Genomic DNA, 16,962 nt, shown 5'->3' with positions numbered 1-16,962 from the left:
TGAGCCTTGTTCAAACCAGATGAGCCTGCACTCAAGCTGGCGACCTCGGGGTCCTGACCTGGATCCTCCGCATCGCAGTCCAACACTCTATCCACTGCACCAGCACCTGGTCAAGCTCAGGTAGTTTGTTCTTGTCTTAATTGGAATGAAATCATGTCTGGAAAGCTTTAAATTAACAACAACTCTCCTTTCAAATACAAAAATAAATAAATAAATAAAAGTAAAGTCCAAAATAACACAAACTATGAACGGATTTTGACATCACCCACATACTTTCAGCTTCATGAAAGCTAAGTTCTAAAAACAGATGACACCATCAGAACCAAAGTAAACACAAAATATGGGGCATCATAGGAAATGACAAATGTCTTTATGTCGCTAGAACAGTGCCTTACATGGAAATGATACTCATTTCCTTCCTGAGTGAACAGGTATAGGAGTCCTGGGATGTCTGCTGAGATGGAACTTGACAAAGCTATTACTTAGTTGGAGCCTGCCACTTGCAGCAGTTCAAATGTTGGTGGAATCCTGCTTATTTTATCAATAAGCATTTTGGATAAAATAACTCATTTCCATAAATTACTTACTGCTCATTAATGCATGAAGACTGATAAGAACATAAGTGACATTTTTTTATTAATCCATATAAAACTTTTTTCTATTTTATGAGAGAATGCATTTTGTTTCAAGGGAGTTTTAGTCATTACTTTAGGAGAAACAAATGTCAGGTAAGTAAGACAGGAACTCATGATACTCACTGCCTCCTTCTCAACCAGCCCTCAGTTCTCAAGTCTCACTCTCTGCGCCCGCAATAGTCCAAGCACAGGAGTTTGAACACTCCTCTGCTTTCCCAAGTCACATGACCACACATTCAGCAGATGTTATAACCCTTTATCTTCTTTCATGGGCTGTATTCATCTTACAGAAGGCAATCTAAACTATTAAATTACACAATAAAATAACTTTATCCCACCCCAAAATCCAGGATATAGGAGAAAAGAATGAAGTGTGTACATATAAGCATTCTCTTTCTACTTCTTTTGCCCTCTAATTGATTAAAGAGAAGATAAAGACCACAGCTTCTAACATAATCTTTTTTCTTTTAAGTGCGTGGAGGGGAGATAGACTGCCACATGTGCCCTGACTGGGATCAACCCAGCAACATCCATCTGGGGCCAATGCTCGGACCAACTGAGCTAGCCTCATGGCTGATGCTCAAACCCACTGAGTCACTGTGCAAGAGGGGAGAGAGAGAGAGAAAAGGGGGAGAGGGAGGGGAAGAGAAGCAGATGGTCACTTCCCATGTGTGCCTGACTGGGGATCATCAGTCCACGTGCTGGCCAACGCTCTATCCACTGAGACAACCAACCAGGGCCCCATCATTTCATTAAACTAGCCTATAGCCTGACCAGACAGTGGCACAATGGGTAGAGAATCAGACTGGGACGCAGAGGACCCAGGTTCCAAACCCTGAGATCACCACCTAGAGCGTGGGCTTGTCTGGTTTGAGCAAAGCTCACCAGCTTGAGCCCAAGGTCGCTGGCTTGAGCAAGGGGTCACTCAGTCTGCTGTAGCGCCCCCCAGTCAAGGCACATATGAAAAAGCAATCAACGAACAACTAAGGTGCCGCAACGAAGAATTGATGCTTCTCATCTCTCGCCCTTCCTGTCTGTCCCTCTCTCTGACTCTCTCCATCTATCACAAAAACAAAAACAAAAAAAACAAACTAGCCTATAATGAGGAAACTCTATGTCCCAGAATTAATGTGTTGGAATTTGAACTGAAATGACCTTTAGGCAAAGGGTTCATAACCAATTTTCTGTTTCCCATTGCTGTGATTCATTGTGAAACTCACAATGAAGAGCAAGCCAACCTTAACTACAAGGATATTATTAAGCCCTAGGGCCCTGGTTGGCAAACTGTGGCTCGCTAGCCACATGCGGCTCTTTGGCCCCTTGAGTGTGACTATTCCACAAAATACCACATGCGGGCGCTACCTCGATAAGGAATGTACCTACGTATATAGTTTAAGTTAAAAAAATTTGGCTCTCAAAAGAAATTACAATCGTTGTACTGTTGATATTTGGCTCTGTTGACTAATGAGTTTGCCGACCACTGCCTAGGGTAATAAAGTCATCATCAGACACACACACAAATCAGAGCGTGCTGAGCATCCTGCCAAAATAACAGAATTTAAAAATCTCAAAGTCTTGCCTGACATAGATAAAGCACTGTTTGCCCCTTCTAAAGATCAATAAATAAAATCTATTTTTTTTCTTTAAGATTTTATTTATTCATTTTACAGTGGAGAAAGAGGAGGAGGAAGAAGCAGGAAGCATCAATTCCCGTATGTGTCTTGACCAGGCAAACCCAGGATTTTGAAACAGCGACCTGAGCATTCCAGGCTTTATCTACTGTGCCACCACAGGTCAGGCTCTTTTTCTTCTTTTCCAAGTGAGAGGAGGAGAGATAAAGAGACAGACTCTCGGCCTGACCTGTGGTGGCGCAGTGGATAAAGCATTATCCTGGAAATGCTGAGGTTGCCGGTTCGAAACCCTGGGCTTGCCTGGTCAAGGCACATATGGGAGTTGATGCTTCCTGCTCCTCTCCCCCCTCCCCTTTCTATAATGAATAAATAAAATCTTAAAAAAAAAAAAAAAAAAAGAGACAGACTCTCTCATGTGCCCTGACCAGAATCCACCCGACAACCCCCATTTGTGGCCAATGTTCTGCCTATCTGGGGCCATGCTTGCAACCAAGCTATTTTCAGTACCTGAGGTGGAGATTCCACAGAGCCATCCTCAGAGCCCAGGGCCACTGCACTGGAACCAATCCAGCCAGCCAAGGCTGTGGGAAGGGAAGAGAGAAAAAAAGAAGGGTAGGAGGAGGGGTAGAGAAGCAGATGGTTGCTTTTCCTGTGTGCCCTGACTGGGAATTGAACCTGGGACTTCCACACACCAGGCTGATGCTCTACCACTGAGCCGACTGGCCAGGGCCAGATAAAATCTTTGAAAAAATTATCTCAGTCTTTTATGACTAACTCTTCAAGGACCCAGTTAATTAATGACTATGATTAAAATGGATAAGAAGCTTGACCAGGCAGTGGCACAGTGGATAGAGCGTCGAACTAGGATGCAGAGGACCCAGGTTCAAATCCCCAAGGTTGCCAGCTTGAGTGCAGGCTGATTTGGCTTGAGTGTGGGCTCACCAGCTTGAGCGTGGAGTCACTGGCTTGAGCATGGGATCACAGACATGACCCCATGGTTGGTAGCTTACACCCAAAGATCACTGGCTTGAAGCCCAAGGTCGCTAGCTTGAGCCCAAAGTTGCTGGCTTGAGCCCAAGGTTGCTGGCTTGAGCCCAAGGTTGCTGGCTTGTGCAAGGGGTCACTCACTCGTAGACCCTGGTCAAGGCATATATGAGAAAGTAGTCACTGAACAACTAAGGAGCCACAATAATGAATTGATGCTTCCCATCTCTCTCCCTTCCTGTCTGTCCCTATCTGTCCCTTTTTCTGTCAGTTTCTCTTGCTAAATAAATAAATAATAAAATAAGCCTGACCTGTGGTGGCGCAGTGGATAAAGCCTCAACCTGGAATGCTGAGGATGCTAGTTTGAAACCCTGAGATCATCTGGTCAAGGCACATATGGGAGTTAATGCTTCCTGCTCCTCTGCCCTTCTCTCTCTCTTGCCTCTCTAAAATGAATAAAAAATTCTTTTTTCCCTGAAGTTGGAAGCAGGGAGGCAGATATACTCTCGCACGCACCTGACAGGATCTACCAGGGGGCAATGCTCTGCCCATCTGGGGTGCTGCTCCGTTATAACCAGAGCCATTGTAGCGCCTGAGGTGGAGGCCATGGAGCCATCCTCAGCACCCAGGCCAACTTTGCTCCAATGGAGCCTGGGCTGCAGGAGGGGAAGAGAGAAAGAGGAAGAAGAGGGGAAAGGGTGGAGAAGCAAATGGGTACTTCTCTTGTGTGCCCTGGCTGGGAATCAAACCCAGAACTTTCACACACTGTGCCAATGCTCTACCACTGAGACAGCCGGCCAGGGCTGAATAAATAATTTTTTATTTATTTTTTTGGTATTTTTCTGAAGCTGGAAACCAGGAGGCAGTCAGACAGAGTCCCGCATGTGCCCGACCAGGATCTACCCGGCATGCCCACCAGGGGGTGATGCTCTGCCCATCTGGGGCATTGTTCTGCTGCAACCAGAGCCATTCTAGCGCCTGAGGCAAAGGCCACGGAACCATCCTCAGCGCCCGGGCCAACCTTGCTCCAATGGAGCCCCAGCTGCGGGAGGGTAAGACAGCGATAGGGAGGAAGGAGAGGGGGAGGGTGGAGAAGCAGATGGGCACCTCTCCTGTGTGCCCTGGCCGGGGATCGAACCTGGGACTCCTACATGCCAGGCCAATGCTCTAACACTGAGCCAACCAGCCAGGGCCTAAATAAATTCTTTTAAAAAAAAAAATCTGCCTGACTAGGCGGTGGCACAGTGGATAGTGTTGGACTGGGATGCGTAGGACCCTGGTTCAAGACCCCGAGGTCACCAGCTTGAGCACAGGCTCATCTGGTTTGAGCAAAGCTCACCAGCTTGGACCCAAGGTCTCTGGCTTGAGCAAAGGGTTACTCGGTCTGCTGAAGGCCCACAGTCAAGGCACATATGAGAAAGCAATCAATGAACAACTAACGTATCACAACAAAAAACTGATGATTGATGCTTCTCATCTCTCTCTGTTCCTGTCTGTCTGTCTCTATCTATCCCTCTGACTCTCTCTCTGTCTCTGTAAAAAAAAAACAAATAAATAAAAATAAAAATAAAATAAATAAAAATAAAATCTTTATAAATAAATAAAATGGGTAAGAAAATAAACACAAAAGAAGCTCCTAGCCTGCATTATGTTACATGAGCATGATTTTTGGATCTCAGAGTTCTGGGGGCCGAAGAATCTGACAAGATTCAGGAGGACTGGGGACTCAAGAGTGCTCACACCGGGACAGGACAGAGCAGGATTTAGAGCTGAGCTTAGATACATGGTCCAGATTATTCACTCTTCAAAACTGGTGTGGGCTCTAGTAAATGAACTCAAACTTATCAAAATCCATATTAAAATCCAAGCGTACTAAGATCTAATTTTTAAAACTGAAAGCAACAGTATTCCTTTTCCAGAAAATGAACCAGCCCACATACTTGTATGCCTTCATGTGCACAAGACGTTCATGCAGTTCAGACAGGCAGGTCCTCCTCTCTTCCGATTTCAGATCAGACTATTTCTGAGAACGGAGTCAGAAAAAGGAGAACCATATACACCATGGTGGGCTCATGTGATGATCATCTTTCTTCACCCTGGAGAGGTATCACTCAAATTGTTTTTTGAGCCCTGACACTGTTCCAAGTACTGGCTTATAGTAATGAACAAGACCAAGTACCTGTCCTCATACTGCAGTTTTACGGAATCTGAAACCAGGACACCTTCCCTGATAGGCTAACAGCTCTGACACAGTTCCTTGGGATAAGAAAAAACTAGTCAACAACAGGCTGACTTAGTGCTACACCTTCATTATCCGTGGCTATGACTTATTCACTCTACAATAATTATTATCCATGCACCATTTGCACCTATTTTTGAACACTTTTCCAATTTTTATTTCTCAAGTCATCAGACCTTGAGCCTATGGAGTCTTTCTCACTCAAACAGAGGAGCACTTTGCTGACTATTACATGCCAGGTACCATACTAGATATTTTTACCTGGGTTATTTCATTTAATCTCCACAGCACCTAGAGGAGCAGGTGTTTATCTCATCTTAAAGGTGAAAACACTGACATGTGAAGAAGTTCAGTAACAAATTCAAGTCAGAAAACAGCAAAGTGAGGACCACGTACAAGACCAAGCCTCTCTGTATCAGGCTGTCTGTTATTTACCAATTCTAAACAGACCCTGGCCAGGTAGCTCAGTTGGTCAAAATGTCATCCTGATACACCAAGGTTGTGGGTTTGACCCCTGGTCAAAGCACACATGGGAGTCAACCAATAAATGAATGAATGAGTAGAACAACATATCTATATTTCTCTATTTCTCTCTCTCTCTAAAATCAATTAAAATTTTTTTAATTTCATGTACTGCCTGACCAGTGGTGGCACAGTGGATAAAGTGTCGTCCTGAAATGCTGAGGGCCCCGGTTCAAAGCCCCAAGGTCGCCATCTTGAGCACAGTTTCATCAGCTTGAGCATAGGCTTACCAGCTTGAGCACAGGCTCACCAGCTTGAGTGAGGGATCATAGGCATGATCCCATGATCACTGGCTCAGCTAGAGCCCCTTGTCGAGGCACATATAAGAAAGCAATCGGCCCTGGCTGGCTGGCTCAGTGGTAGAGCGTCGGCCTGGCGTGCAGAGGTCCCGGGTTCGATTCCCGGCCAGGGCACACAGGAGAGGCGCCCATCTGCTTCTCCACCCCTCCCCCTCTCCTTCCTCTCTGTCTCTCTCTTCCCCTCCCGCAGCCAAGGCTCCAATGGAGCAAAGATGGCCTGGGCGCTGGGGATGGCTCCTTGGCCTCTGCCCCAGGCGCTAGAGTGGCTCTGGTTGCAACAGAGCAACGCCCCGGAGGGGCAGAGCATCGCCCCCTGGTGGGCAGAGCGTAGCCCCTGGTGGGCGTGCCGGGTGGATCCCAGTCGGGCGCATGTGGGAGTCTGTCTGACTGTCTCTCCCTGTTTCCAGCTTCCGAAAAATACAAAAACAAACAAACAAACACACAAAAGCAATCAATGAACAACTAAAGTGACAAAATTACAAGTTGATGATTCTCATCTCTCTCTCTGCCTGCTTATCTCTCTCTCACACACACAAGATTCATGTACTAACAGTCTCTAACACAGACCAACACATACCTGGTGAGCACAGCGTCTGGGAGGTGGATTGGGGATTTCGAGTTTGGTCCAGGTGTCCTTCCTGATGTTGTAGATATAGAGCTCATTATATAAAAACGTCTGCAGGAAGGAAGAGGAACTTTACTGTCATGAATGATGCTTTCATGAAAGTGACAATAAATGGAAAGAAGGACCTCAATTGCTACCCTTCCCTGGAAAATGTGCTTCCTAAAGCAATGTAAATCTTATCAATGCAGGGCAGGTGCAGCTGGTGCTCTGGATCCTCTGGGATGACAACACAAAGAAAAAACCCATCTGTTCACCATGCTTTAGTAACTTTCATCTACAACTCTGAAACACTAGTCTTTCTGGCCTGTTTAAAAATAAAAATTGGCTCTAAAACTGATCAGTCCTTTTCCTATTCAAAACAACTTTGGAAACTCATCATGAGGAAGAACAGCATGAACATTCAGTCTGAATGAGCAGTGTGCTGGTCAATCTCAAGCAGACAATAAAAAGTGACCCTAAAGGTCACTAAAGGATGCTGATATGTTGTAGGGAAAACATCACACGCCAGTCCTAACGGCTCAGGAGGAGGAACACATGAGAATGGAGTTAAAGGACCAAAGAGTATTTGATATCACTGCTTTAAATTCATTTTACTCCACATGATACCCATGGAAATTAGGAAAGCAAAGAAAAAAATATATACTTTACTTTTCGGCCATTGAAATATTCACCTCCGAAAAGGATTAATTCATCTTTCTCGGGATGAGCAGAAAGAGAGGCATTTAACCTGCCAAGAGACAAAAGAAGCAGGTCAACACAAAATCAAACCATTTGATGCCCGCTCCAAAAGCCATTCTCTCTCCCTTTAGCAGGGACGAGCCTTTACTAAACTTTTATGAAAGAGGAACCTGGGGTTGAACAGAGGCTAAGGCACCACCCTTAAAAGTAGTCTGGGCCATGATGCTAATATCCAGGCTTCCTGCCCCAGGAGGGCTGGACCGGGCTGCTCTGACAGCATCTGGCTAAAATCATCAGGCAGTGACAAGTCTAGGTGCTCAGACTTATGTGCCAAAATTTCCAGAACTGTCCTAATTTAAGAGTCTATCACAGCCTGACCAGGCGGTGGCGCAGTGGATAGAGCGTCGGACTGGGATGCAGAAGGACCCAGGTTCAAGACCCCAAGGTCGGCAGCTTGAGCGCGGGCTCATCTGGTTTGAGCAAAGCTCACCAGCTTATACCCAAGGTCGCAGGCTCGAGCAAGGGGTTACTCGGTCTGCTGAAAGCCCACGGTCAAGGCACATGTGAGAAAGCAATCAATGAACAACTAAGGTGTCACAACGAAACACTGATGGTTGATGCTTCTCGTCTCTCTCCGTTCCTGTCTGTCCCTGCCTATCCCTCTCTCTGACTCTCTGTCTCTGTAAAAAAAAAAAATGTGGTCCATCCATACATGAAATACTGTTTGTTCAACCTCAAAAGGAATAATATTCAGATTCATGCTGCAACATGGACAAACCTTAAGGACATTATTATGCTAAATTTAAAAAGCCCATCACAAAAGCACAGAAATCTTGTATGGCTCCACATACATGAAATATTTAGAACAGGCAGATCAGAGGGACAGAAAGTAGGGTAGAGGTCACCAGAAACTAGGAGGTGGGGAATGGAGAGACTGCTTAAGGGGTATAGAGTTCCTTTTTGGGGTGATGAAATTCTTGGAAACAGATGGTGGTGACGGTTGTGAACATAAGTAATCCCATGGAACTGTTCAGTTAAAAATGGTTAAAACAGCAAATTTCTATGTTAGATATATTGTATAACAATAAAAGAAATAATTTTCAAAAAAGGACACCAGTGTTTCCCAAAGTACTTTGACTACAATTCTTTTCACTTAACACATTCATTTTCTGCGCAAAGTCACAAACACAACTTGGGAAACAACTGAATTTAAGCACCGAGTACTGAAGTGTCACTGCTGTCCATACCCACTCAGGGTTCTCCGAGTCACAGACACATGAGTACCCTGAACTACTGATGCAACTGAGCGCCTTATCCTTATTTCCCCAATAAATTACATCTCAGCCAATACTTGGCAGATATACACACTTACAAAAATTAGTAATTTTCATAGTTTTGTTACCATAAAATGGTGGAGAAGTAGGAGGTAAGAAGTTACTAATATTACCAAGCAAAAGGTCTTAATCTCATATGTCAACTCCATCAACTGTTAAGAAAATATTCCCAGCTGACCCAGGGAACTACCAACCTTTCCAATTATATCCTGACATTAAACCTGGCTTTGGAGGCAATGCTACTTTAGGAAAAGTTCTAAAATGTCAGCCAGGCCCTGGTCAATTAGCTCAGCTGGTTAGAGCGCTGTCCCAATGCACCAAAGTTGCAGGTTCAATTCCCACTTAGGGCACATACAAGAATCAACCAAGGAGCCTGAACAGGCAGTGGCACAGTGGATAGAGTGTTGGACTGGGATGCAGAGGACCCAGGTTCAAAACCCTGAGGTTGCCGGCTTGAGCGTGGGCTCATCTGGTTTGAGCAAGGCTCACCAGCTTGAGCCCATGGTTGCTGGCTTGAGCAAAGGGTCACTCAGTCTGCTGTAGCCCCCCCCACCCCAGCACATATGAGAAAGCAATCAATAAACAACTAAGGTGCCGCAACGAAGAATTGATGCTTCTCATCTCTCTTCCTTCCTGTCTGTCCCTATCTGTCCCTCTCTGTCACACACACACACAAATCAACTAAGGAATGCACAAATAAGTGGAATAACAAAATTGATACTTTTCTCTCTCTCTCTTCTACCCTCTCTAAAATAAATAAATAAATATGCCACCCAAAAATAACCCACCAGTGACTTTCCTCAGAGGTGCTGTATATATAAAACCTTAAGATCTCCAGGATTTACTTGCTTCAACAATTCAAATGAAAAAGTACATCTTACCACATGCAGAACTTATATTTGGCCCCAACAATAACATGCTGAATAAAGAGGAAAATAAAAGAGTCCTAACAGAATTTATTAAATGAAAATCAGGAAGGACTTTCAACTGTGGAAGCTGATTGAAAGCTGCTGGTCAGGTCATTTGTTTCAGGGGCTAATCAAGACGCCAACCTCACCCTACCAACAGATGGTAATTAAATCCTGGGACCCAGGTCAGAGGAATTCAGGTGCCAGAGACATCACCTGCAACTCAATGAAGTGCAGGCAGCACTATGACCAGCTCTGAACTGCTGGACCTAGGTCTCCCTTCAGGCTGATGACAACTCTGGGGAGACTGAGTTCATTCTAAGGGAAACAAAGCAAGTCATTTTCAACCAACCAAACAGTCCCAGGTGCTTGTGAAGTTAATATGTCTCCCCTTCTCTGAAGGACATGGTGTCTATCTCTTCATTAGGGTCACTTGGCCTTTCCTAGGTTCCTAACTCAGTGCACTCAGTGCCTTGCCTCTGCTCTGTTGGCAAATAAAAGAATTACAGAGCCTGAAAACAAATTCTAAAACAACTAAAATTTAGAAGATAAAAAATTAAGAATTGACACAGAGGAATAAGAAGTCAGATGAAAACCAAAGCTTACTCATTTTAGTTCTTTCTACAAGTGTTTTAAATCCTACAAAGAACTTTGTGGAATTTTCTTTTAATTTACAAATTAATTTAAAATGGCTTATACCCCGCCTGACCACGCGGTGGTGCAGTGGACAGAACATCAGCCTGGGATGCTGGGAACCCAGGTTCAAAACTCTGAGGTCACTGGCATGAGCACGGATGGGGTTGCTAGCTTTAGCATGGGATTATAGACATAACCCCATGGTCGCTTGCTTGAGCCCAAAGATCGCTGGCTTGAAGCCCAAGGTCACTGGCTTGAGCAAAGGGTCATTGGCTCAGCTGAAGCCCCCCTAGTCACCACACATATGAGAAAGCAATCCATGAACAACTAAGATGCCACAACAAAGAATTGATGCTTCTCATCTCTCTCCCTTCTAGCCTGTCTGTCCCTCTCTCTTTCTCTTACTAAAAAAATTTTTTTTAAATGGCTTATAGCAATTTATATTTAATAACCACATTTATTTTAAGTGAGAGGAGGGGAGATAGACTTCTGCATGCACCCCAACCAGGATCCACTTAGCAACCCCTGTCTGGGGGCCAATGCTCGAATCAGCCAAGCTATTTTTAGCACCTAAGGCTGACGCACTGGGACCAAACAACCCACCCTCAGAGCCCAGGGTCTATGCTCAAGCCAAATGAGCCACTGGCTGCAGGAGGGAAGAGAAGGGGAAGAAGAAGAGAAGGGGAGGAGGAGAGAAAAGGGAGGGGGAGAGAAGTGGGAGAGGAAGAGAAGCAGATGTTCACTTCTCTTGTGTACCCTGGCCAGGAACTGAACCTGGGATGTCCACTTACCAGGCCAACACTCTATCCACTGAGCCGATTGGCCAGGGCCCAATAACTACATTTTTCACAAGAATCTAAAAGCACTATAACAGCCCTGGCCGTTTGGCTCAGTGGTAGAGCACTGGCCTGGCGTGCAGGAGTCCTGGGTTCAATTCCCAGCCAGGGCACACAGGAAAAATGCCCATCTGCTTCTCCACCCCTCCCCCTCTCCTTCCTCTCTGTCTCTCTCTTCCCCTCCCACAGCCAAGGCTCCACTGGAGCAAAGTTGGCCCGGGTGCTGAGGATGGCTCTGTGGCCTCTGCCTCAGGCGCTAGAATGGCTCTGGATGCAACAGAGCAGTGCCCCAGATGGGCAGAGCATCGCCCCCTGGTGGGCGTGCCGGGTGGATCCCGGTCGGGTGCATGCGGGAGTCTGTCTGACTGCGTCCCCGTTTCCAACTTCAGAAAAATATAAAAATTTAAAAAAATTAAAAATTAAAAGCACTATAACAAACACAGCTGAAAGCTATTGTGATTTTAAATTTTCCTCCTGTGACAGGCACTTTTAAAATACCTTAACCAAAGAAAAGCTCATGGGACAACACTTTATCCACAAACTGTTACCAGCTGGGGAGATTTTCAACCTGGCACAATTTCCCAGATAAGCAGCTGCACTGAGACCTCATTCCCATGTTTCTGTAGGACAAGAGATCTGATTAACCTCATAATTTTTCTTCAGAAGAAAGTGAAAAAATGTTTCATCAGAGCTGATAAGAACTGGTTTTAATAATGAAAATGTCCCAAGTATCTGGTTATTTATGAAAATATACTGCCTTTTTAAAGCAGTTTTCCAATTTATAGAAGAAAAGTCTCAGAAGCTAGATGAAGAACCTTGCTGACTTACCTTGGTGAAGGTGGGGAGCAGGGCGTTTCCACAATCTGAGTCTTTCTGGCATCTAGTGTCTGGAAATGGGCTATGAGAGCTTCAAGGTCTTCCTAAAGGTAGAAAAGCAATCACATGTGAGATGTTTTCTTAAACCCACCTATGGGGTCAAAATCCCAAGTCAGCTTTCCAACCCTCCAGTGACAGAATTTGACATGTGTAAAAATACTCAGAGCTTCAACTTACAGGTAGTTTTCTTGAAAGTGTGGATGCTTGCAAATATCATCTCATTCCAAACCCTAACACTCTCCCCAAAGGGCCTTCCACTTTAGACAAGCCCACCCTGACTTCACACTGGCATCTTCAACCACCTCTCAGAAACCCAAACCTGGACCACTCCACCAGCCTGCTTTGCTGTTTCCATAGCAGTGTCTAATATAAGAATTCTTGCTCAATTATTTTTTATTTTCTATTTCCATCTCCCTCCCATTGAAACAATAAGAGCTCCCAGTAAGCAAGATTTGTCAGTCTGCTTAGAACAGAGCCTGAATGTGTGGATTTGGCAAGTACGGACTGCAGCTACTGCGAGTAAGAGGGTCTCTATTTTTACAACTGCAGACAGGATTTAAGATTTATCTGCCCAGCCTAACCAAGTGGTGGTGCAATGTACAGAGCATCGGCCAGGGATGCTGAGGACTCAGGCTCAAAACCCTGAGGTCACCCCACGGTCATTGGCTTGAGCAAGGAATTATTGTCTCAGCTGAAGCCCCCCAGGCAAAGCACATATGAGGATGAGAAAGCAATCAATGAACAACTAGGTGCCACAACTATGAGCTGATCCTTCTCATCTCTCTCCCTTCTTGTCTCTCTTGCTTTAAAAAAAAAAAAAAGATTTACCTGCCCAGATGGGTGGCACCGGAACCTGGTCTTCCTATCCCCAGACCAGTGCCTGTTTCCCTGTATTAACCCCCCTCCCGTCCCCAAAAGAAGATGCATGACCTGTGTGTCATTGGGAAAGTCCCCTTCTATCTTTATTCTCTTCTTGAAAGGTCACTCCCTCACCTTGCTCATGCTAAGACCTGGGATATGTCCCCTGCCTTCCTCCCTACCCAGCCCCAAAATACGCACACCCACATCTCTCTTTCCTTGGTTCCACACTCCACATTGAAGGTTAAGTCAGATGTTTGCAGACCATTCTTCCTTCCTCTCTGGCCTCATTTCCAAACCCACCTCCTCACAAACTTCACTGAACCCTCAGTTCCTTTATTCAGAACACATTCCCCTGACCTAAACTGCCACGAGCACCCACACACACACACACACTTCCCCATGTGTTCCATCTTCACCTCCCTGAAGTAGCCACTATCTGGAACTGGGTGCTCATTACTCTCCAGCATTTCTTTACACTTTTACTACATGTTATATATCCCTGAACAATATATCTATATCATAGCAAGTCCTTGAATAAACATCATTTTGTTATAATGTAATGAGATACCATAAGAACTTAACTTTTTTATCTCAATTCGCCTAAAGCTGGTTTCAGTATTTAGCCATACCTTAGAGATGCTGTGGGTTCAGTTTCAGACCACCACAAAGTCATAATCTTTTTGCTGGTGGAGGGTCTTACCTTCAATTTGTAAAAAATGTCAATATGTGTGAAGCGCCTGACCAGGTGGTGGCGCAGTGGATAGAGCGTTGGACTGGGATGCGGAAGGACCCAGGTTCGAGACCCCAAGGTCGCCAGCTTGAGCGCGGGCTCATCTGGTTTGAGCAAAAAGCCCACCAGCTTGGACCCAGGGTCGCTGGCTCCAGCAAGGGGTTACTTGGTCTGCTGAAGACCCGCGGTCAAGGCACATATGAGAAAGCTATCAATGAACAACTAAGGTGTTGCAACATGCAACAAAAAAACTAATGATTGATGCTTCTCATCTCTCTCCGTTCCTGTCTGTCTGTCCCTGTCTATCCCTCTCTCTGAAAACAAAAAAAACAAAAAAAAATGTGTGAAGCACAATAAAGTAAAGGTATGCCTGTATGTCATTTTGCTGAAAGTAATAGAACCTGTAACAATGTTAAGCGATGATTGCTTTACATTTTTCAATTTCATGTAAATGGTATCATACTATGTAGCCTCTTGCACCTTGCTCTTTTGCTAAACAGTCTGATACACTGAATCCACCTAATTTACTGTGGCAGAGTTACTAGCCCATCACAGCTTCTCTATCAGCCTGTTGATGAGCGAACATCTGGGTCAATTCCAATTTTTTGTTTAGATAAATACTACTATGTCCATTCTTATACCTGTCTTTGTGTTAAGGAAGTTTTCCCAAGGAAACCTTTAGATGCTACTAGGCTATAGCTTCCACAGGTCTACATACTGATAAAACTAGCGTCCAAATGGGCTCTGTTAATTTTCACCCTCACAACCCTCTATGAAAGTTTCCATGTCCTGCTACTTCTATGTGTGTAGTTAATTACTTAGCAGCTGTCCAAGGCTGTATTAGGTAATCAAGTCAAATACTGAATGATTGGAATTTTACAGAAAGACCTGGGAAGAAGAGCAACTGCCAGAGTCACATAGTGACATTAGTTCAGAGCTCCTGGTCCAGTGTCATTCACCTCAGAAATTATCTTCCTTAGGGCAGAAGGGAAGAGAAGGATAAGGTGGGGAAATGGAGTGGCTGGACTAAGGAGCAGCCAGTGTGAAGGGAGAGCTGCCCCTTTTTTTTTTTTTTTTTTCATTTTTCTGAAGCTGGAAACAGGGAGAGACAGTCAGACAGACTCCCGCATGCGCCCGACCGGGATCCACCCGGCACACCCACCAGGGGCAACGTTCTGCCCACCAGGGGGCGATGCTCTGCCCATCCTGGGCATCGCCATGTTGCGACCAGAGCCACTCTAGCGCCTGAGGCAGAGGCCAAGGAGCCATCCCCAGCGCCCAGGCCATCTTTGCTCCAATGGAGCCTTGGCTGCGGGAGGGGAAGAGAGAGACAGAGAGGAAAGCGCGGCGGAGGGGTGGAGAAGCAAATGGGCGCTTCTCCTGTGTGCCCTGGCCGGGAATCGAACCCGGGTCCTCCGCACGCTAGGCCGACGCTCTACCGCTGAGCCAACCGGCCAGGGCGGGAGAGCTGCTTTAACAGTCCTGCTGTGAGCAGGCACTAGTGCCCACCATTATACAGTTAACCCCAGTCACGTCATTGGCGTTTTCACCGGTGTTTCTAGTTGGGAGCAGTCTCTGCCTTCAGGCATCCCACTTCATCTCCCATTTCTTGCTACTTTATAGCTGTGTAACCCTGAGCGGTGAATTCTGAGCCCCTGAGATAGGGACGCCAAAACTACCTAATTTATTTGGTTGTGAGGATTAAAACCAGAGCACAGTGCCTGACACACAGCAAACACTACGAATCATTATAAATTGTTTAGGATGCTGGTGAACAAGTCAACAGAAAGCAGAACGCTCCACTCTTAAGTTTAGCCCTGCTCCATTTGCAAACCCTGCTGAGTGAAAGTGAGCGAGAGAGGAAGACGAAGAGAGTGGTGGTTTCCATCAACTCTTACGGAACACCCCAGAGTTACACTTACTCCACGGATGCTCACTGCTCAGGACTGCGGTGAGATTTACTGTTAAAGCTGAGGAGTGAGGCTCAGAAGTTAAGCCCTTGTCCCCAGATAACGCCGCTCGGAGAGGCAACCCCAATCACCCCAAGTCCTCTTACACCAACTCCTAGCCCTTCCGGCGTGCAGCCGAAAAAACCTGCTACGCCAGTGACACAAAGACGAAGGAAACCAGCAAACAGGAGCGAGGCAGCTCGCGCGGACGACGAGCGATCGGAAGCGCGCCCCGCTCACCTCCTCCTTCCGTGAGCGCTTGGACACCTTTTTCTCCATCTTGGCGGCCGTCTTCTCGGCCCCGCGACCTTTCTTCTCTTTCTTGCCCTTCTTGCCCATCTTGCTGGGTCCGAGGAGGATCCCGCGCACTTATGGGGATGGAAAGCGGCGCAAGGCGCGCCGGAAGTTTGTTTTCCGGCTCGGCGCTCAGAAATGCGTCACTTCCGGGAGTGCGGTGCCGGGCTTGGCCTATGTAAACAGACTTGAGGGCTGCGTGCTCTGGCTCCGCCCAAAATTAGCGGACCTGCGCTTGGTCCCCTCTTCCCCACGTCCTCCCGCCAGTCCACGCCCTGCGTTATTACTTGTCCCGGGGGATGCTGCAGTTGTCGATTTTGGAGCGTTGCAGCCTTGAAAGCTGGCTTCGGTTTTTATTATATTTGGGCAAATTGCTTACCCTTGTCTGAAAGACCCAATTAGGTGACACTGTAAGGGAGCCACATTTTATCTACCTTGGACCCTTTAGGCAATGAAATGATTGTTGTGGCTTCATCCCCGGAAAGATGTTCATGCACTTAAACGGATTTGCAGTCCCTAAGTGAAGACAATCCTTTCTCCCACACAAAACGTGCCAATACTGTTAGGTGCTGAGGATATTGTGCTCAAGAAAAGCAGCCCTGTCACTCCTGCTTTCTACATGGCTTCCTTCAAATGTCCTGTGTTAGAGGACGTGTTTCTTGGTCAGTAGAACAGGACTGATGACATCTCCCCTCCAAAGGTAGTCATTTAATCAAACGTGAAAAACTGGATCTGCCCGGTAGAAAACTACTCTAGTATTTGATTCAAATAACATAATAAATGGGAAAGCCATTTGTAGGACATGGGATGCTATGGTTTGGACATAGAGTGAAAATGTTTATCATTACTTAGAAGACAGGTTCTAATAAAAAAAAAAAAATTAAAAAAAAAAGTCCTGACCAGGCGGTGGCGCAGTGGATAGAGC

At 45.9% G+C, this 16,962-nt stretch overlaps 1 protein-coding gene across 2 annotated transcripts in view; it reads right to left on the bottom strand.

The window, feature by feature from the left end:
• KLHDC4 (kelch domain containing 4) overlaps positions 1–16,139 on the bottom strand; it is a 65,598-nt gene extending 49,459 nt beyond the window's left edge. For both annotated transcript variants that reach the window (XM_066243519.1, XM_066243520.1), the window contains exons 1-4: positions 15,984–16,139; positions 12,156–12,247; positions 7,584–7,662; positions 6,888–6,986 (exon numbers count right to left, since the gene is read on the bottom strand). In XM_066243519.1, coding sequence (XP_066099616.1) covers positions 6,888–6,986; positions 7,584–7,662; positions 12,156–12,247; positions 15,984–16,082 — 369 coding nt within the window. In that variant the 5' untranslated portion in view covers positions 16,083–16,139. The remainder of the gene's footprint in view (positions 1–6,887; positions 6,987–7,583; positions 7,663–12,155; positions 12,248–15,983) is intronic.
• Between the last annotated feature and the right edge of the window lie 823 nt (positions 16,140–16,962).

This window comes from Saccopteryx bilineata, chromosome 9, assembly GCF_036850765.1.
Source record: "Saccopteryx bilineata isolate mSacBil1 chromosome 9, mSacBil1_pri_phased_curated, whole genome shotgun sequence".
Lineage (NCBI taxonomy): Eukaryota > Metazoa > Chordata > Mammalia > Chiroptera > Emballonuridae > Saccopteryx > Saccopteryx bilineata.
The sequence above is the reverse complement of the archived record's forward strand: the minus strand, read 5'-3'. Positions and strand labels throughout refer to the sequence as shown.